Source organism: Mus caroli, unplaced genomic scaffold (genome assembly GCF_978045245.1).
Source record: "Mus caroli unplaced genomic scaffold, Mus_caroli_1 scaffold_8, whole genome shotgun sequence".
Classification (NCBI taxonomy): domain Eukaryota; kingdom Metazoa; phylum Chordata; class Mammalia; order Rodentia; family Muridae; genus Mus; species Mus caroli.
In genome coordinates this window covers 7,235,622-7,257,925 of record NW_028227263.1, presented here as the reverse complement: position 1 = coordinate 7,257,925, position 22,304 = coordinate 7,235,622, and the positions used below count along the sequence as shown (strand labels likewise).

The 22,304-nt window shown below is 47.0% G+C and overlaps 1 protein-coding gene across 1 annotated transcript in view; it reads right to left on the bottom strand.

The window, feature by feature from the left end:
• Tcerg1l (transcription elongation regulator 1 like) overlaps window positions 1–22,304 on the bottom strand; it is a 178,514-nt gene that overhangs the window by 125,741 nt on the left and 30,469 nt on the right. Inside the window, exon 4 of the mRNA XM_021168870.2 lies at window positions 17,090–17,290. Coding sequence (XP_021024529.1) covers window positions 17,090–17,290 — 201 coding nt within the window. The remainder of the gene's footprint in view (window positions 1–17,089; window positions 17,291–22,304) is intronic.

Genomic DNA, 22,304 nt, shown 5'->3' with positions numbered 1-22,304 from the left:
GCAAAGATTTGAACACTCTAGTTAGTACTGAAGGATAAAGTAAAAGCAGCGCCACCCAAGAGAGTAAGGACCCAGGGAGTGCATGAGGCAGAGATGCTCAGATTTCAGCCCTGTGCATCTGAATAAGATAAATATGAAGAAACTATTAAGAAAAGCCAAGAAAACATCTGGGGGAAAAAGAGATGAGTGTATCCTACTATGTCAAAGGCTTGGGCCTCAGGGGTTTCCTGCATTTGAGAGGAAAGGAAAAAGAGACAGACACAGAGAGAGACAGAGGCAGAGAGAGACAGAAAGTGACAGAAAGAGAAAAAGGCAGAGACAGAGGTTTCCCTGCAATGTGGGAACCTGGGCGAGTGGCCAGGTGTAGTGAGCCTGGGGGCAGGGTTCTGCTCTCTGTAGTCTGGAAAGGTGGTCAGTCAGGCTTCAGGCTTTCTGGGGAGAGCAGCAACAGGAAGTTTAGCAGGCTTAGCCACTATTCCACAGTCCTCACTGGCCATGCCCAGACTATGGTCTCAGAAGTGTCAGAGTGCAGTGCACACGCTCTTATACAGGTTTTAGATCAGGGTAAAGTCAGATTAAGTTGCTGGCTGAAGAAGACTCCCAAATACTGTTGATCCTGAGGTCAGAGCGCAGAAGGGACATGATAACAGGGTCTTTTTAAGTTTAGGATCCAGGCGCCCCAGACTACAGCGGAGCTTGGTTACAGCCTGGTGCCCTGAACGTATGCTCCAGTGAGGACTGCAGCTTGCTCTACATCTACTGCCCAGAGGTGGCCCAAATCACCCTGCCCTAGACACGTTGAGCAATAAAAACATGACAACCGGAAGAGTCAAGTGTAGAGAGGAGTCCAGGTGGGGCCCAGAGCACAAAGAAGGTGATGAGCCTGTGCTACAAGGACAAGCTTTGAAAGCTCTCACCATGGACACAGCCACACTATGGGACCATCGGTGTCAATTACACCCACAGAAACTAATCCTTCTGCTAAAGGAGGACTCGGGACCTTCTTGGCAAAGGACCCGAGCTGATGGAAGCCTGCCAGGCCTGAGCTCCTCTGGAGGGGCTCATTGGTATGACTGCCACCAGCCTGGGGTGCAGGAACCGTGACTCTGCCACAGGCCGGAAAATAGGCTGCAGAATGTAATTAAAGAGTCCAATGAGAGGAGGCACCAGAGCGATATTAATTACAGTATTTAATCCATTAGGTGGGGTTGCCTGGCCTAACCTCTTTGGAATTCTGAGTTTGTCTATGATTAATTATTTTGGGGAGTAACAGCCAACATTATAGCTTGTTAATAGGCTTAAAATAATAAATTAAAAAAATAAAACCCAAGAGGTTGAAACCAGCTTTAGTTTCTGAAGTGCCTGGCTATCTCATGAGTTCCTTCCATCCTCAATGCCCTTTTCCCATTAAAGCATCTCACACCATCCATCCACATAGCTGTCCATGGTGGGCATATGGAGCTCAGCAGAGCCATCAGCTCATGCTCCCAATACAACCGCCAGCCATACCACGTGTACACCAATCCTCCCCAGAAACCTACTGCCCAGGACTGGAGTGGGCCCTTCTGAAGAGGCTGGCGTAATGGACTCCAGTCAGCTAATAGTTAAATATTTAATCCATATACAGGGCTATCCAGTGCTAAACTGAAAACAAGAAATGGAGAGCTGTGAGTAATGGGGCCTGTGAGACACTTCCCTCAGGCCAGGCAGGCAGGGCTGAGTGGGCTATAGAGGGACAGACTGACTTCTATAAACAACTTGAACAGGAAGTCCCCATCGGATGGGCAGGTGGATGGCTCTGGACATCATGTTCCAGTGCCTTGGTTACTCAGCTTCTTCTAAGCATACAGGATGTATCTCTCCTCCCGGGGACATGCTGGGGACACAATGTCATCTTCACTCTACTGTTCTGTGTCCCTGGCATGACTAAAGATTGGAATCACACCAGAGTGTGAATCCTGTCCCAGGGAAGCTGGCTGGTCTAAAAGAAAACAATGGACTCTTCCAGTAAATTGAGTCTGAGGAGTCTCCAAGACCCAAAAGAACTGAGAATGGAGGATAGGCAGGCAGTACCCTCCCTCTCCTGGTTTACCTGGCAAAGTGAAAGAGCCTATTTTACCAATTTCTAAGGCAGCAGCAGGCTGGCTAGTGCATCCAAGTGCTGGCCCCATAGGGCCTTTTTTACCCTCAGAATGGATGTTTAAATTTTGGGATCTGGAATGGCTTCCCCCCCACTTTTTTCTAGACAATTCTAAACAGGAAGTTCTCTCTTCTCTCTGTACATGTGCATGTGCATCTGCGTGTGCGTGTACTCCTCGACCAGCATAACTACATATGTAGACCTCACTATAGACAGCTAATTAAGGTATAAGTCGCATACCTCACAGCACACCCATTTACAGCACACAGTGAACGATTGATGCTAAAGTAAGGGTCATGTGTCCATCACTACAAGCAGAGTCAGAAATTCCATGCCTGAAAAGGAGCCCCAGGTCTTCCTTTGTCCACTTCCTCCCTTGTCACCTAGATGCAATCTTCTTTAAACAACAACAACAACAACACCTCACCTGTAGGGTCCGGTCTATTAAACATCTATTGTAGATGTTTACGGAAACAGTCCTAGAACACATGATTTGTGACGACTTGCTTTCAGTTCTTTCCATTGCCTGTCTATGTTGAAGCATGCATGGGCCTTCCTTTTTATCTTTTTAGAATGGTGAATAGTACCCAGACCACATGCAATATATCCACTCAGGAGTTGATGGGCGCTGGGTTGTTCTTGTGGTCCTCTTCTCCTGTGAGTAGATGTGAAATGCACATGGGTTTGCACATCTCCTGGGTTTGTACCTAGGGATGGACCTCCTGAATCACGAGGTCACCCTGTATCAACTAGAGAGGAGCTGCTCTGCCCCCTCCAGAGGGCTCTGCTAGCTTGCAATCCCACTGTGATTGGCGGGACAGCTTTGATCTCTCTACATTTTGACCAATGATATATCACTATGCACTTTTTCCTTTCGATGCCTACAGGGTATGGTGATTTATATGAGAAATGCCGCCCACCCCATGGTCTTTGGGCATCTGAGCACTTGAATCCTGGTTGGTGGCTGTTTGGGGAGGTTTATGTAGTTTCAGTTTAGCCTTGCTGAAGGAAGTACGTCACTGGGGATGGGCTTTGAGGTTAAAAGCCTTGTGTCCCTTCCAGCTTGCTCTCTCTGCTTTGTGCTTGTATTTGAAGGTGTGAGCTCTCAGCGTCCTGCTTATGCCCCATGCCTGCTGCTTGCTGCCATGGCTTCCTGACACAATGGACTCCTATCCGCTGAAAACACAATCGCAATAAACTCTTTCTTCTATAAGTTGCCTTGGTCATGGTATTTGATCACAACAGCAGAAAAGTAACAAATCCAAAGGGTGAGTGAGAATGGAGTCTTACTCTGGTGTCATTGTCACTTTCCTGATGGCTAAGAATGTAAGATTTCTGTGCCCACCAGCCATTGATTTCCTTGGCCATTTTTTAAGCTGTTCTGTTTTGTTTTGTTGGTTTTTTGTTTTTGCTTTTGTTTTTTTTTTGTTTGTTTGTCTTTTTAAAAAGTTGGTTGCTTGTCTTGCATGGACATGTTTACAAGTGCACATGAATCTTTCATAAACTTCCTGACATATTGATGGGTAAAAGCAGCCATACCAGGTCCACAGTACAGAACCAACCCTGTAGATACCACCCGCTCTTCCAGGTTCCAAGCAAGCTTCTATGAGAATCCTGGCATGAGCTTCCAGGAATCTTCACCCTGCCCTGCCCTGCCTTGCCCTGCCCTGCCCTGCCTTGCTCTGCCCTGCCCTGCCCTGCCTTGCCCTGCCCTGCCCTGCCCTGTCCTGCCCTGCCCTGTCCTGCCCTGCCTTGCCTTGCCTTGCCCAATAGCTGTTCTGCATAGCATGACCATCTTTACTCTCCATGCCAGAGAGCCTCTTTCTGTTACTTATTTCCCTAGATGTCACCTGAGAAAAATGAGTACAATAAAAATATATAGCATACTCAATAAAATTATAAAGACATTTTGAATGTAGTTTGAGATCCATTTGATGCAATGGAGGCATTAAATATGCAAGTGGAGTGTCACAGAGACATCTTGGCCTGTGAATCTGGAGTCAGAGAAGTGGTCAGACTGAACAGAATTCATGGCACAGTGACTGGGTCTGTGGGACTGGGTAGCTTTGGCCGCTGAGTTGTAGTAGGAGATAGCGTGTAGACTTTGAAAGGGGATCCCAAGAGCTGAACCTGGTCAGCTCATTTAGAGACAAGAGAAGAAATGGCTCAGGACATGGGATAATCCATATAACAAAATGGGGTTAACCTGACCGGGCATGGTGAAGGGGAAGGGTATGGAGAAAGTGATGAACGCTGTCAAACACTGACAAAGGTTCAGTAATAGCAACATAGGAGATATATACTTCTCAGATACGGAAAAGCACAGCTGCTGGTGACCTTGACAGGAGCAGTATCAAGGCTGAGGACATGCCCAGGTTTGCCAGAATTGAGTCCAAAAGGAATGAGGAGAGGGCATTTTATTGGCATATACATACATCCTATTGGGAGGAATCTAGTTTAAGGAAGGGAGAGAGAACGTTGTCGTCTGCGGGAAGAATCCACAGGGGTCAGAAACGCCACTCGGCTTCGTGTGAGCAGAGTCCAGCTTGGTCAGGAATCAATCCATACTTCCTGGCTGAGTGACACCTCGGAGATCACCTTTGACTCCACACTGCACTTCCCTCACACCCCAGCACTCTGCTAACAAGCCTGCTGCTGCCTGTACCTTTAAATGAGGTTGGTCCAGATCCAACTTCTACAGAGCATCCTCCACCATCTGCTTTGTCCAAGCCTTTAGCATCTCTCTCCCACCTGCATAGTCTCAATGGTGCTGCCCTGCTCAGGTGGCTGGCCAAGAACTAATAATTTCACATCCAAATGTCTTCATATGGCCTGGTCGTATATTGCAAAGTTCTCACAGAGATAATACAAGAAAATACTCTCTTCCTACAGCCACCCTGCCTCCATTCGACATCTGGCTGACCAAGAGTCTTGACCCGAATGTATTGCAGAGGTTCAACAGCTGCCCTTACAAGACACATGCAAGAGATAAGATGGTGTCTCCTGGCTCTCAGAGTGGGGTGCTTTCAGAACAGACATTAAGACTTGCCCAAGTCCCAAGCTGGACTAAGCCCAAAGTGTCCTGCCCTGTAAAGGCTTTGTTTGCTATGAGCCCCTAATGACACCCCAGGCCAGCTTTGGACAGGACTGACTCTCTCTAGGGAAGATCAGAGCTAGTGATCTCGTCCACTGACCAAGGTAATTGTCTCCTCTTGGAAACAGGTGACCTCCCTGCACTCATTCAGATTGTACAGAATCTTATCCACAAAGGGCTCATGAGGAGGAAGAGGTTGACTGACTTACTGAGCAGGCAAGGTAGGAAACTACTTAGCAAAGAAAAGCCAGATCTTCTCTCTCTATTTCCTGCAGAAAAGCCCATTCTCGTACACAGATGTAAAAGCACTCTTTTGCCACATTAGCAGACACCACTCAGCTGGAGGAAGGAGCAGAAAGGAAGCCAGGGGCTTGGGCAAGGCACTGCTGGATTCACCATTGATGCTATCTAGACCCCAGAAATCAGCTTCTCCTTGGGTCTCAGGTGTTGTATACAGCCACCTAAGGATGGTCACTCCTCCCATGGACACAAACACACCAGATCCTGGCAGTAGAAGTGCATTCCTTCTTTTGGTGATCGTTACAATCTCTTCTCTTTGTAGAAAGGTCTCAGATGCTTTCCTTATGCCTGTACACACTACCGTATGGCGCAGGGCTCCAGTTAAAGTAGAGTATGGTTCCATCCGGCTGCCTCCCCTGGCTCAGCTTGGCTCAGAGCTGTGCCTGCATGCCTGTGTGCACACACGGGCTCTGCACATGAACAGCTTGTGGGCACAAAGCCTCAAATCCTGGCCCCTCTTTCCCAACCCATTACAGGAAGCAAAACCATCAACTTATAAAAATGCAGGGACAGAAAACAATGCTCAGTACTTCCTCCGAGAATGGGTCAAACAGAGGCCTCTCTGCTTACATAAACTGTCCACACCTACTGACCACCTAGAAACAGGGAGCAGACACCAATTAGACCTGGCTGGGTTTCTGGGAAAGGAACCAGACTGTGGAGGTTTGAACGAAGTCCCCCACAGTCTCAGGCATTTGAATACTTGCTCCCCAGTGGATCCTGTTTAGGCAGGATTTCTAGGTGTGGCCTTAGTGAGGAACTCTGTCTCTGGGGCAGACTTAAAGGTTTCAAACGCCATTTTGAGTTAGCTCTCTCTGCTTCTTGTGTTCAGGTGGAGATGTGAGCTTTCTGCTATTGTTCCTGCCACCTGCTGCCATGTGAGCCTGCCAGGAAAGTGATGAACATGTATCCCTCTAGAACCCAAAGCCCAAACAAATCCTTCTTTCTTAAATTGCCTTAGTATGGTAGTTTGTATAACAATGGTCTCCACAGGCTCACAGACCTGAATGCTTGGTCTTTCAAGGTGGTACTACTTGACAGGGATTAGGAGGTATGGCCTTGTTGGAGGAAGTGTGTCCCTGGCGTTTCAAATGCTCAAGCCAGGCCCAGTGTCTCTTTTTCCTCCTGCTACCTCCTGATCCAAAGGGTAGAACTCTCAACTACCTCTTCAGTACCATGTCTTCCTGCATGTGGCCATGTTTCCCACCATGGCAATAATGGACTAAACCCCAGAAACTGTAAGCCAGTCTCAATTAAATCTTTTCCTTTATAAGAGCTGCTGTGGTCATGTTGCGTCTTCACGGCAATAGTACACTGACTAAGACACTCAACCATGTTTCATTAAAGCAACAGAAAAAGAACTAATATGAGGGTATAAAAGTAACTAAAACATTGACCATGTATTAGTTATGATAATAGGATGGATGAGGGATGGGAAAAGCAGAGACAGCCCACCAGAGTCCACCTGCCCCTGTATGCCACTGTATTCTACAGACATCCAGGAGGACCACCATGCTGGCTGACTGGGCTTCTCGATGGAGTCTCCAGCCCATTATTTTAAAGGGGTTATGTTTGTTTCTCTGTTGCTGTGGGAAAATATTCCAACAAAGCAATTGAAGAGAGAAAGGGTTCATTTTCAACTCACAGGCCAGGACACAATCCATCTTGATGGGGAAGTCAAGCCAGTAAGGTTCGAATCACCTGTTCACTTTACATCCACAATCAGGAAGCAGAAGACCTAAATACCATTCACCTCAATTAACCTAATCAACATAATCCCTCACAGACAGTGTGGCCATAGACTCAGCAATTCCTCAAGGCATGGGGAGAGTCTTGTCTCTTAGGAGAATCCAGAACCTGTCAAGCTGGTGATTAGCCATTACAAGGATGGAATACATGTACAGAATCTAGCAGAACATACCCTCCCCATTACTCACATGCTGCCTGTACACCTGAACTCACCTAAGGCTAATGGAGTTGAGGCTACTTTCATTGCTAATCTGTGCTGTCATCCCACTGTGTCCAAGTGAAAATTCATCATATCAATGCCTGGGGAATTAATGACATAATAAAAAAGGAAATCAGCAGCCAGAAAAGATGCCGATAGTTTGCCAACTACTGACCTAGAGGCCATCCTCACCAGGAACCTGTCACAGCTGTGACAGGACAGGTGGTACAAACTGTCCCCAAATTAATATGACACTGCATATATTCCTGGCTGTTCCTTGATTCAGACACAGATTGGGGCTTCAGCTGGGGAGAAGCAGAGGGAAGTGTCAACTTAAAGACTACAGGAGAATGAAAAGCTAGCCTCAGGTCCCTTGTCACCACCCCAACGAAAGAGAGAGAGAGAGAGAGAGAGAGAGAGAGAGAGAGAGAGAGGGAGGAAAGTGTGTGTGTGTGTGTGTGTGTGCACTTATGAGTCCCAGGAACTTATGCTGTCATGCTCTGAGCTCAAGACCTCAGGTGTCAACGTAACACCCCATCCTTACTGAACCACCCTTGGTTCTTAGGACTAAGACAATGAAAACTTGAAACTGCCAGCTGAGTAGCCCGAGCCACAATCTGAGTCCGTTTACTTATAGGAAGCTACAGACTCTCAAGTACATTCCATTTCCCACTCTTTCTTCTCAGTTTCCACTTAAGTCCCATGTTACTTTCAGGGAAATCGAGACCCTACTCTGGACAGACGAGAACCCTAAGGTGAGCTCCCTTCCGTCTACTGGCTCAGATACAAACTTGACCACAAGATAAAAAGTCTATAGGAAAGATTCATGCCTGCACAGCTTTCCAGTCCTGCAGAAGGGTTAAGAACTTCCTCTTCAAGGCCCTGCTTAACATCCCCTAAAACATTTTGTCCTGTGCTCTGGCCCAACCGTCACAGCATCCACCCCTAGCACTCAGCAGCCCACTCCTCTTTTGAGTGAAGGTAGAGCCATCAAACCTTGGACCACCACACTGAGTGCTGCCTCTCACTAAAACCCTGTTATCTCCCCCTCCTCTACTTCCACCTAAGTCAACTAAATAAAACAATAGCCCATGGATTAGAGGGAAATCTGTGAAAATTGGATTTGTAGTAGGCACTAACAAAAAAAGATTTAAGTACTCATAAGCTAATTCCAAGAAAATGTACATAACAATTAACAAAAGGATGGGCGTGAAGGAACGGCTCATCATTGGAGGGACTTAGAGTGGTCAGAAATAGGGGCAAAGGCAGGCAGCATCTCCCACCATCAGGGAGTGGATATCAAGACTACTGGGAGACAGAGGAGCCTGCTGTTGTGGCACTGGTAGCGAAGAGAGAACACAGGCTCCATGATGGTTGGAGCAAGGGGAACCCTTGTTCACTGATGGCAGGAATAGAAGTCTGTGTGGTCATGACAGACACCAGCACGTAGGATTCAAAAGAAGTTAAGGAAGAGCTGCCATACGGCCCAGACTTCCCTTTTCTGGCTGTACACCAAAGGAGTAAAGGAGTCACCTTTTAAAGAAATCCCTGTTCCTTGTAGCACTGTGACAAGGTATTCAATGAATAACTGAAGATGCTGATGTCTACACAGAAGACATTATACTGGATGAAATAAGCCAGGCACAGAGGGAAAACTGTTGTGTGATATTATCACATGAGAAATATAGAAAGAAAATAAATCAAAAAATTAGTCATAGAGGGGGGAGCATTAACAGTAGCTTTATGCAGGATGAAGTTTAAAGATCAAACACGGGGCTAAAGAGATGGCTCAGTGGTTAAGAGTGCTTATGGTTCTTGCAGAGGACCTGGCTTTGGTTCGCAGCACCTAATAGTGGTTCATGTATGCTTGCAACTGAAGTTCTGGGGGAATCTAATGTCCTCTTCTAGTCTCTGAGGGCTCCTGCACATGTAATATATATATATATATAAACTTACATAGGTTCATACACACACAGGTAAGTAAGTAAGATAGATAGATAGATAATAAATCTTTAAATACCAAATATATAATATGACCTTACCATTATAATAGATGAAAGCTGGTCTTGAGATTGGAAAACAAATCAGGTATCCATATGAGAGATGGATGAGTGTTTGATTAGCTACCATTCCACTATCTACATATTTCATAATGCAGGTCACATGGTTTAAACACAGACATAAGGCAGAACCTTTGAGTGAGTGAGTCTGTGTTAAGCATCAGAGATTAAGATGCAGGAAGTGTGGGTCTCCATCAGCAGCCTTAGACAGACAGAGCAAGAAATCCAACGGAATGGGTTGGCTGCTAGATCAGAGGGCTGAGGTGTCCTGAACAGCCCTGGACACAGAAGGTGGGGTTGAATCCTGCTATATAGTAAGACCTGCTTGTTTAAGAACATCTGCATAGCACAGCTAGGCATTAAAGGAAGGAAGAGCCCAGGAATAACCTCCTACCACTAAATTTTAGACCTGCAAAAAAATGCACACATGCCACAGGAAGAAGAAATCTCTGGAAACGGACTCAGCAAAGTACAGAAACCTTGATGCCTGAGTTGGTGATAAACTCTATGTAATTACTGAGACTTTTCAACAAATTAAAAAATCTAAGTAAACGGGAAAAAAGAGCTCTGACTTCAAGACACAGATCCTCGGTACTAAGAATCCCCCAAAGGAAAATGAATGACCCCGGTGGCTGCCTGAGAGACACTGGACACAGGCAGCATGGTACACTGCAGCCCCATTAGAAGGCACTTCCAGCAGAGGCAAAGCCCTGGAAGCATCCTTGCTTGCCTCTGAGCAGGAGCAGACAAGTTTTCCTTTCAGGGAGGAAATGGTGATGGGATATGGTGGCTGGATGCTCACAGCACAGCAGACTTACCAAATGCCAGAATTGCACAACACAAGATGAAAGAGAGCTTCATTTTACATTTTGAGATTTGTTTGTTTGTTTTAACTCAAATCATGAGTACATTTATTTCCTTTAGAGACTAGGGTAGACACATTTGGAATCTACAAGGGATGAACATCTGCATGTCTATGAGAGAGATTCCTTTTCACAGAACCCACTCAAGGCCTCATCCCTCAGGTGACTATCACCTTTCCCTGCAGATGGCCCATTACCAGGCTCCAGGGGCTTTGACACCTCATAGCATGCTTGAACTGCCTCCAAGACCAGCACCCCCTCATGAAGTCAGCAAGGCATCAGGTTAGCACAATGGTCCTGACATTGGGGGTGAATTATGGTTGGTGTGGAACATTGGATGCTATAGAAAGGACCCAGAGATCCTTCCTTGAAAGGCTTTTGAGTGTTGGCCACCCTACCCTCCATGTCCAAGGGACTTAGGGCTTGGTCTCTACTGGTCTCAGCATAATGGTTCAGGCTACATGAGACCCTTGAACTTTCAGCTGAAATTTTTGGATTTCAGAAATGCAGAGACCATGAAAACAGGGGAGGGATCATGCCCTGCTTCAAAGGCCCTTGTTGATCAATCTTCTCCTGACCTGGTCAGAATTGTCCTGAATCCATCTCTGTGGTGAGAGCTTGGCCCCTACCAATGCCCAGGAAGACTATGGCTCAAAGCTAGTGGCCCCTGCTTCTAGCATGACCCATTCCAGGAGCAGGCTCGGGTGGGAATAGGCATCTTCAGAGGAGGGTACCCTGCATTTCAGTCTTATAGGAAATGGATAGCAATGCTGGCTTTCACTCCAGGGTCTCTCTGCTTAACACTCAATGTATGCACCGGCTACTAGGTGGTGATAGGCCTTAGCTGTGTTCGTTCAGTGGAGAGCTATTGGCAGACAGATCTTCAAGCTTGGTTATATGTAGTGGAAAGAAGCATGTGAACCTGACATTCTGGGGGCGGGGAGGGGGGGGACAGGGGGAGAAAACTAAGCAAATATCAGCACCTAAGATCATTCCTGGCCATGATAATTGTCACAAAGTCAGCGTACAAGAAAGTGAAGGCAGTTATCCCAGAATGCACTGTGGAACGAGGTTTTCAGGCCACCTCTCTGACCACCACTGTCAACCAGCCATATGTGGCACTAAGAGGGTGACAGATGAGCACTCACAAGAGAAGTGGCCTGTGCAATGGTCCTGAGGCAGCCAGGGGGCTTGCTGTGCTTGAGGTAAGAAGAGTACAAGAGGGACAACATCCCAAGCTGGCCACAGACAGAGTACTCTAAGATTGGGGTAGGGGTCCAGCCTAAGCTATTGAGTCAGCTGCTTGGCATATGGAGTATATTTACTGCTCTGAGGCACCCTGCAATCAGTTTACTTACTAGAAGACTAGGGAAGGAAAGGGGCTCTGCCTTCTGTATAATTCATAGCATATTGAGATCTATTATGAAAAACTCAGGAGCCTATGGAAACACAGGACAGCAGGTTGAGAGTTACTTCCAGAATGAGGCCATGGGAATATTGAAGGTGGATGGGTCATTTCTAGGGACCTGGCAAAGGCCCTTGGGAGGGGCACCAGCAGAGTGGGGTCAGAAACAAAGAAGGAAAGAAAGCATTTCTCAAAAGGAAGGTGCGGTGTTCTGTGGCATTTCTGAAAGTGTCCCCAATGTCCCCCCCAAGCATAAGGCATCTCTGCAACCTGTGTAAAGAGGTGATCTGCTAGCATGAGATTTAGGGACACACTAAGGACCACATACAAAAAGAGTCACAGAAGAATGTATAAATGTTGGCTTGTTTCTGTTCAATTCAGCAGAGCCCCACAAGGTAGCATGCAGCCTAGCCAGGGCTGACACATCTGCAAGAGGAGAAGGCATTGCACACGCTGCAGAGGAAATGACTGTGGAGGGTTCATTACTTCTGAAATGGAAGGGGCCAGGTGGGGAGAGAGAGATCAATGGCCGTGTCCTGCCAGCCCCCTTTAAGAGAGGCAGCAGATGTCTTCAGCACTAGAGTCCTTTGGGGTGAGGATATTTTTCCAGTTTCCTCTTCAAAGACAGAGTGGGTAGGACATCATGGTAGAGACGGCAAATAGAGCCCCAAAGTGTGTAAATTCATGGAGAAGGTGGTGGGAATGGGAGGTTCTGGGGGTGCTGGTAAAAGGTGGCAATGTGGTGAGGAAGACTCCAAGTGGGTATGTACTCCTTACTTCAAGATCCCAGCAACAGGATTCCCCACAGAGGAAGTTCTGCCCCTCCTCCACAGCAGAATGTGTAGGAATGCAGGCTCAGGGCATTCTTATAGAGCTCCCTATCAGAGATTAAATAAATACTCGGAGCCTTCTGCTTGCTTGTTTACATTCAATCATGATCCCCTCTAGGCAGGGCGACCTCCAGGTGCCAGGCACTTGGGAGTACCAGTAATTATACTGCTACAGGGTTTATGAATTTTTGTCTCTGGAAATCTCTAAAACCATAATATGTATTATGACACTTTTTATTATAGTAGAGGAAGGAATAATCCATGTAGTTAAAAATAATAATAAAATAAAAGAGGGGCCAACTTTACCCCAAGCGGCTGGCTCTCTGTAGTCAGAAGTAGCCTGGCAGCTGTGGACTTCCCTAATGAGAGAGCTGCCATCACTTGAAAGGCCATGGGCGACCCTGATGCCCTGGGAGTTCTTGGACTTGGTATGTGGCTTAGCTGGCAAGTCACTGGGAGACAAAGAAAATCGTCACTGCCCAGCTGTTCTGTGGCAAGGCAGCATGCTAAATTTAAACCAATAAATAGTTCTGGAAGCGAGAGAACAGGTGGCAAATGGTCTCTGCGGCAGATGGTACTTTCTAATATTTGTATCTGATCGTAATTGGCGATACTGGAGACAGTGTCTCCATGCTCCCATATCACCTTCCTCACTCGAGAGCCTCGGAAAGGGTGGGTCTCACTTTAAAAATGAACTCTATCATTCTTTGGAGAAAAGCCATTTCAGACACTTCATCTGATGGGGAGGGCATCAGGTACCTGGCTCACTTTTCTTAGCAAAGATCTGAGCAGAACTTGGTCCAGTGACTGCAGGCCAGGCAACACCAGAAAGGCATGCCTGTTCTACTCCACATCCTCTGTCTCTCTTCTTACCTTCAACACCCAGACTGTCTTGCCACTGACACATGGGTATGATGCCCAAGACCTCTGTTCCCCTGCATATTTCTTTTATAATCTGAAACCCTGAGGAACTGTGAAAAGTGAGCTAAAATCTGTTTGCTGGTGGCAGGAAGGTCCCTGCTCTGTTCTCCTTTCCTGGTGGCTCCTCCAGCCACCAGCCTGCACTGTCAGCTGAACAGACAAGTCTCCAAATGAGCCTGCTCCTACTCCAAACTGCCCTCTGCCCCAAGTGGGATTGAGGGACAGATAAGCAACTGACATCATTTAGATTCCACAGATGGCCAGAGCAGCTCTTCTCAACCCAACATGGACCCAACAAGGACCCAACAGGATGCTGGATCAGGGATGTCACTGAGTCCACAGATCCACACCCATATCTTAGTCTTCATTGAGGAGTACAGGAAAGACATTCAGTCCAGAAGAGGGACAAGTTCCACAGGTGTCTGGCCTGTGGAGAGCAGCCACAGGCTTTGGCTGTGCACATTACACATCAAAGGAGACAGCCTCATTATAACTGAGCTAGGAGCTGGCCCCTGGCTCTTTCAGTGTAGGTTTAGAACTCCACACACACCAGGGCTGCAGACTTAGTGTAACTTGTCTGGCTCACTTCTCTTCACAGAGATATTTCCTTCCAGTGCTAATGGAACACACACACACACACACACACACACACACACACACTCACACACACCACTGTCTTCCCTGCCCAGCAGAGCTTATCCATGTTGCCCCAATACAAGGTCTCACAGATTCTTAAATGAAATTCTAATTTAAACCAGGGGTTCTATATGGAGGTAGGACATGGGACTGTCAAAAGGATTGCAGGACCCAGCTCTTACACACATGCTGACATAATCAAATTCCATCTCCAGTGGTTGTGTGATATCCCAAGAGGCAAAACTGTCTTCAGTTGAGCCTCATTAACCCAAACTGTATGAAGCCTCTGGGGCATCTGGCTTTTTACATCAAGCAATAGGCAGACTCATCATCTTAAATGGGAGTTACCCTTCCATCATGCACAGTTTGCTCACTGCAGATATACCAAAGACCACAGACTACAGATAACGCTTGCATGGGCAACAAGATACATCAGACCTGCCTTCCCTGTCCATCTAAGCCTGTCTTCTCCACCTCACTCCATACTGAACCCATTTAGGGCTTTGTCTTCCTCCTGATCCCAGCCTGGTTCATCACTTGCAGGGGTTTCAGGAATTTCCTGGCAAGCTGGTCCTCTGAAAAGTCTGTCCCTTCACTTCATTCATTTCATAGACTCGTGAAAGTAGCTTAGAAACAGGCCTATAACTCAATGGGAGTCTTGGTTAGGGGTGTATTGCTGTCAAATATATCAAAAATAAGTAAGTTGGAGAGGAAAAGGGTTATTTCAGGGTTATTTCATCTTACAGCTCCCAGGTTACAGTCCATCATTGAAGGAGTCAGGGCAGGAACTGAAGCAGAAACCATGAAGGGGTGCTGCATCCCGTTTTGCTCCCCATAGCTTGCTCAGCCTGCTTTCTTATAGCACCCAGTACTACCAGCCCATGTGTGGCTCTGCCCACAGTGAACTGAGGCCCCTCTATTCCAACCATGAATCAAAGAAATGCACCACAGGCTTGTGCACAGGCCAATCTGGTGAGGGCATTTTCTCAGTTGAGGTTCCCTCTTCCAAAATGACGTGAGCTTCTGTCAAGTTTACATAAAAGTAAGGAGAGTGATGGCCAAGTTGTGCACCCTTCCAGCTCCTTTTACAAGCTCAAAGGACACTTGATACGGCTTTTTCACAAGAACTATACCCAGAACCCTTCAAAGGCCTTCTGTGCCCCTTAGACAAGAGACTCAGGCCAACACAACCAGGTGGCCACACCTCCCAGAGAAGCCCTGGCTTGGAGACCACTGGATTTCCCTAGAGCTGGAAAGCCAGCAGACAGTACAATGGATGGTTTCTGGATAAAATTTCATAAGTATCAATGGATTGAGGGGTTTTAGCCCACAGCTTCACACAGCAGGAATGTGGGCTTCAAACACAGATTGCCCAAGGGCTTGTTCCCATCACATCTAAATGAGAGTTCACTAGCACACTGGAATGGAATACAGATTTCATTCTGGGCAGTAAGTGTGCTACTGGTCAGCTAGTCTATGAGGCTGGTAGAGGAACACAGAGGCCAAAGGTCCAGTTGAAAAAGACCATGTTAAATTCACCAGAAAGAAGAACAATAACTGAGGGCACACTATAAACCTGGAACATGGGTAATTTACCCTTGCCTTGTATGCATGTGAAAGAATGTGCATATATTCTTTCATGTGTGTGCATATATGCATATGCTTACATGTGCACATATGTGCATGCATGTGTCTCGTCTAGTGATACGTTTCCTGTTGTTGAGAGTTTAGCAAGTCGTGACATGGTTAAACATCCCTCATCCAAAGTGCTTGGCATGTGAACTGTATTGTCTTTGGAATATTTCCAGATCTTAGAGTATTAACATATACATAATAAGACATAAACACAAATTTATTCATTTTCTATAATATGTACACAGGCTTGGGTTTATTTTATCTAATGCTTTAAACAGTTGTAAGCATAAATAAAGTTTTCTAAAGTGGAATTTTTCTGACCTCTGGCCTCAAATCAGTGCTGAGAATTCTGGCTTTGGGTTTATTGATACAGAGTTCTCCACCTGTCTCCTGCAGACTCACTCTGCAAGCTCTACCACAGCACGCGATCAACTCTCGAAAGCAACCAAGATTCGGGAGGGAAGATTCACTCTCTGGCATTCCAAGTTGACGCTGCTCTCACGTTTGAAGAAACCAGCATTGCACAGGACACAGGGCACCCTGATTCCAGTCAACAAGTACAGCACAGACAGCAGCATGCACATCACACGGACACAGCAGATGATGTGGCCAGTCTGGGACCCATTCCACAACTCAAGAGCCCACACCTCTCAGCCTCAGGACTCCAGGGTGCTGGGATACCTCAAGTTCATCCTTTCCAATTCTCCAAAAAGGCTCAGTCCCTGAGGACCAATGGCTCAGGAGCCATCATGCCTCTTGTCCCCTGCCCCCTGCCAGATGGGCAGGACTTCCTATAGGCCCACAGAGCTATCTCAAATCCCAAGCAAGACAAAGGCTATCGGTGTGCAGCTCAGCAGTGGGACCTGGTGCATCACTGGCAACATCAGTTGTTCTTCTTGGGTGAGCCACCCTTGCTCTGGGACATGTGTCACACAAGGAAATGGCTGAGATCGTAGGGTTGTGAAGTATCTATATGAGCTGTAAAGGGGTCTTATCTCTTCACACAGGCACATACAAGAAGCCACATGGGCACAGTCAAGCCGTGCTCAACGGAGTCCATGTGTATTTGTATAGTCAGAGCAAGCCCCACACAAGCCCAACTGAATGCCCCCAACACTGGATCTGGCCTCCAATAACCCACAGCATGTGTCCAGAGGCCGTTACCAAGACATTGAGCTCCTCGGCCCAGCTGGCCCCACTTTTCAAGCTCAATTCTGGGAGCAATTATGACCTTTCCTGGTGGCATAATGTTCCTACCTGAGAATGGGGCAGTCCGGAGGGGGATTCTGATGGGGGTCAATGTCAGGAAGTGGCACGGCTGCATGATGGAGGGGCTCAGGCCCCGGAGTTCCTCGGGGTCTACAGAGACCATGGCAGTAGCTGCAGCAGCAGCCGTGGCAGCAGTGATGGTGATGGTGGGACCCCTGCTGATTGGCTTAAGGCTATCATGGCAACCACCTGTGGGAGAGAGACCAAGGTCAGCAGATGTGACACACACATCCATCTCAGGTAACAGTACCCTCAAAACTCATGAAAGTGACACTGCCCCCTTCAATGACATCCCATACTGATTGGCATTGTCCCCAGAGAGAATTTTATCCTTCAACACATACACTTCACCGTGTGACGTCCAGAGTGGCACACGCCTGAAATCACCAAGGAAAAGCCAGGACATACGCACCATAAAGGGAAATAGAAGCACTGTGGTACACAGGTGTGATGAGAGTCATCTGAAGTGACCTTGAGGATGATACTAAGAGAATCAAGGTGGGGAGGCTCTGGAGAAAGAAGTGATTGGGGGCCAGGGTGGCAGGAGTTCCAAAGCACTGGGAGTCAGGATGCTGACGACCTATGCCAATAGAACGGAGAAACCAGAACCCGCTCAGGTTCTCCCAGATGATCCTAATACAGAACCCAGGGACAATACCAAAGCTACTGACTGTAAATGATTCAGGCTGTGAACTCACTTTTAAACGTTATCCTTATGGCCTTACAACCAATCATCTTTGGCAGCTAATAAGGTGCTAAGCAATGACCAAATGGAAGGCTTGCTTTCCTGAGAACTTTCCAAAAGGAAGCGTACAGTGAGCACACTTCTCCAAAGTTGGTTTTATGATATAGTTTGATAGGTATAAATCAAAGGAGATGGATCAATGAGGGACGATCTTTATTGAGATGAGGACCCATGGCACAGTTAGTTTGGAATAGGAGAATGAGGCATTCTGGCCCCTGGGAAGAAGTACCAGAAAGTGTTAAAGTTCTGGGATAGACACTGCCTCACTCAACCCAGGAGCTTTGAGGAAACTGAGAAGCAGAGTGGAATAGAGCAGTGTGCTTGGCCCATCAGGCTAGGCTGGTGGACACAGACGTGTGGATGATAAGGTGGTGCTGTAGAATGGTGGGCAGGCTCCGATGGGAGAAAGATCTGCTTTCCTATCATGGTCCCACCCTGGCTGCCTTTTGTATATGAACAATCAGGGGACAGGGCTGAGTTCTGAACAGACTCAGAGACAGGGTGTCGAATGTGAACCTCAAGGGAGGCATCCACAAGGGAGAGAGAGATCTGAAGGCGACTAAGAAAGTATTGAATATTGTGAAATCAGATTTTTTTAAAAAAAAATAGTCATAGGAAGGGGAAAAAATCATAATTGATTTCCTCTCCCTGTCTTTCCACATTTACAAATTCCCTAAGAGGGACACAGACCATCTTTTAAAATTACACTTACAGAGCAACCAAGCAGGAGCTACTGTGCTCCCCCAGAGCCCTTCATAGTTCCCTCGTTATTACCACCGTCCCCAGGGGCTGCATGTCAACAGCCATCAGCTCAGACTGACACACTGTTAACTAAAGGCCAGCTTCCCTTTCACGGGTTCTTTTCTGCTATACACCCTGTGGATCGTGACAGGTGTAAGTTGTATCCACATAGCATCACATACAAGAGTTTAACAATAGGCAGCTGTTCCACCTGCCCCTTCTGTTCCACCCCACCCCAACTCCCATCCCCACCCCAACACACACACACACCAACACACTCAGCCACCGAGCCCAGAGAAACGAAGTCTGGCCTTTTGCAGAGCACCATGCAACTTCAGGCCTCGTTGTGCAGCCCTTTCAGTGGCTTTGCCTCCACTCAGTGAACTGCATTGCAGTTCCCTTCCTATCTTTCTTATGACTCAATAGCACATTTCTTTTTTATCATGGAGTAATATTTCATTATAAAGAAGTACCACCGTTAATTTCCCCCTCGCCTGCTGAAGGGCGTTTTGGCTGCTTCCAGCTTTTGACAATTATGCTCAAGGCTGCTATAAGCGTCTGCACACAAGGCTTTCTCGTGGGCATGCTTTTCAGTTCCTTTGGGTAAACAACACAGTGTGATTGATGGGTCACGTGGCACGGGGTGGGGGGGCACTGGGGACCATACACTTGTGTATGATATGCGTGCACAGTGACTGTGCACGTACAGGCAGGCATGTGACAGGGCACACAAGTAGAGGATACAAGACAGCCCCAGGTATCATCTTCCCATCTTCCTCCTAGTCTCTTGGTTGCTATTGTGTATGCCAGACTGCTGGCTCGGAAGAGTCCAGGGTTTCTCCTGCCTCCATCTCCCATCTCACTGCAGGAGTTCTGGGATTACAGACACATGCGTCCATGTCCAGCCTCACAGGAATTGGAGGGAACCTAATGCTGTTCCTCCGTGTGCGGGGTAAGGAATGCACAGAGGTTCCTCTCCAGCCCGTGTGGGGTAAGGAATGCACAGAGGCTCCTCTCAAACCCATGCTCAGCTTTTAAGGAAACCTCCAGGTCTTCTTCCTGCTACATCCCACACCCAGTAAGTGAGCATCCTGGCTGCCTACAACCTTGCATATGCTCTGTGTCATCTGTGTTCTGGGTCTGATCCTTTCTCCCCTCTGTGTCATAGGCTACCAGTGTTGTCATACACACATTTGAAGTCAGTGCTATCAAGAATGTACGACCTTCACGATAGAAGCAGACCGTGAACAACTGGTGAAATGGAGCAAGGGTCCTGTTCCTCACTGGGGCCTGTGCCCTTCTCTCTGCTGGAAGTCTGAATGAAATGGGAATGGGTCACTAACCCCCTGTGTCTTTGCCTTTATCATAATGAGTTACAGAGTCAACAACTTCATCCTCACATAGCTTCCAGTAGCCAATGAATCAGGACACCCAGAGAACAGAGTACTGCATCCGTGTGCCATTTCGCATCCTCACGCTGGTCATAGGTGCTCCCTGTTAGAAGTAGCCATGTGTAAACAGCTGAGCCAACAAATTTTATTCCAGCCACCATAAAACAGTGCTGGGGGCCAAAACACTGTCAGCACTTTGGGAATGTAAGGTCAGCTAACAAGGACAGTTTGAATGTTCGGATGGCTCACCATGAGTCGGGAACCTTGCAGAGCATAGGGACGCCATACTTAGGGGACCATGCCATCGTGTCTCCCCTTTATAAGACAGAGTCAGACCTCACGATCTCAGCCATGTGCCACCTGGTGAAGTTTCTGAAATAAACTTGCTCTATTCTTTGAAATGAAAGTGACCTTGACTAATGGAAGAGAAAGTTACCATTATAAAAGAAACAGATGTTAGCGCAGGTGAAAGCATTTTGCAGCTAGAAATATGAAAACGTTTTTAATCACCACGTGATTTCTGTTGCCAAAAATCATCTGTCAACTTAAAAGCAAAATAACTATGACTCATTAATCTTCCCTTTAAAAACTGAAAAGATTAAAAAAACAAAACAAAAAACAAAACCCATGTTGAGTTCATTTCACTTCTTACAAAATTGCACCTCCTGCCAATGTGTTCACGATATCTGTCAAACTCCAGTGGTAACAGAAAGTTAACAGACAGCATGGACAGCTCCTGGCATAACACCATAATGGAGGGCAATATCTTTTGCCCACAGCCTCGGAGGGTTTGGTCCATTAACATCAGGGAGAGCATGGTAAAGTATCACTGACAGGAGGCAGAAGGAAGACTGTACAGAACTAGGCCATGCCAAGGGCTAGCCCCCACAGACACGGGCCCTTAGCTCCTCCAAGTAGACTCTGCCTCCCCCATTCACTACTTACCAGTAATGTGGTCCCATGGTGAACCCATCCAGAAGTTCATCTATGCATCTATCTGAGCTTTTACGACCTAAACATCTGTAGAAGGCTTCTCAGTACCCCCTCCCGGCAACGGGAGATTCTTTATTACCACCCACAATAGTTTTCAATCTAAGCAAGTTCACAATCAGAATCCACACTCACATACTGGTGGACTGTGACAGGGAGATCCATAGTTTACAATGCATGGGAGAAAGGATGAAGCTGCTGTTGGCTTCTCCTCCTATCTCATTTCCCAGCCCTGGATCACAGCAGAGCATCTCTGTGCCAAACTGCACACAGCTATGGGACTGAAAGACGGTATGATGGATGCAAGGCATGAGGCATCACTGGATACAAATAGATAAATGCTGCTGGGTACCTGCTACTTGAGAATACCAGCCAGGAAACGTGTGGAGCCGAGAGAACCCGAACGCCAACTGCACCCCCATGAGATCTGCTGCTCGGCTGAGTTTGGAGTATAAGCAAGCAAGGGCTCAATAACCTGTGTCAACTGATAAATAATGACAGGAACTTCCTCTCCCCAAAGGACCTCAGAAAATCCCTTAGTGGAGTAAATAAATAGTAAGATAAGATAGGTGCAGCCAGCAAAACCTGCTAAGCCAGCGAAGAGATAAGCCAGCAAAGCCATCCCATAAGGATTACTTATAAAAGTCAGTGTTTTAAGCAAACCAGTAATTAACTAGGTGCTTGCTTGAAAACAAGAGACTCATCTGTATAGGCTCAACTTCAGCTGCTGCCACCCTTGTTCTTGTGAGGCATGCGAGCATAGGAGACAGTTTGCATCCTGGGACTCTACCCCCACTTGGTTTGGAGTTTCTGCACAGCTGGACTCTTTTAACAATGCCCTTAGTAGCCTTCTTCCTTCAACTGTATGTACTGTACATAGAACCCCTCTCCAAACACAGCACCTAGAAACCTCAGAACCCCCCCACCCCCATCCCTCATGTGCAACAGGATACATGTGTTCTCATCTTTGAACAAAGGTGAAAGTTTCCCCACTCCTGGTAACAGTCAAATTTAGACAGTTTCTATTCAAGTGCATTCCCGATGTATCCAGGTATAAAGAAGGGCTAATCTGGCCTGAACTGGTTTTGAGTGCATATGTAGTAAGGTGAGACTTTGTCCTTTAGTAACCTTGTAGAGAGGCCCCTTTCTACCATCTTATGCATATGCATAATTGGTATGGCTATGATTATAGCCGGATGCATTATGGAGTGGGGCATGAGTAGTACATACATGATTAAATAACTCAATCCATAAATCAAAGTAGATAATTCCCCTTAAAAACCAGTCATTCCTTTCCCTTAGACCAATAACATGGACCCTAGACTCAAGACCCAGA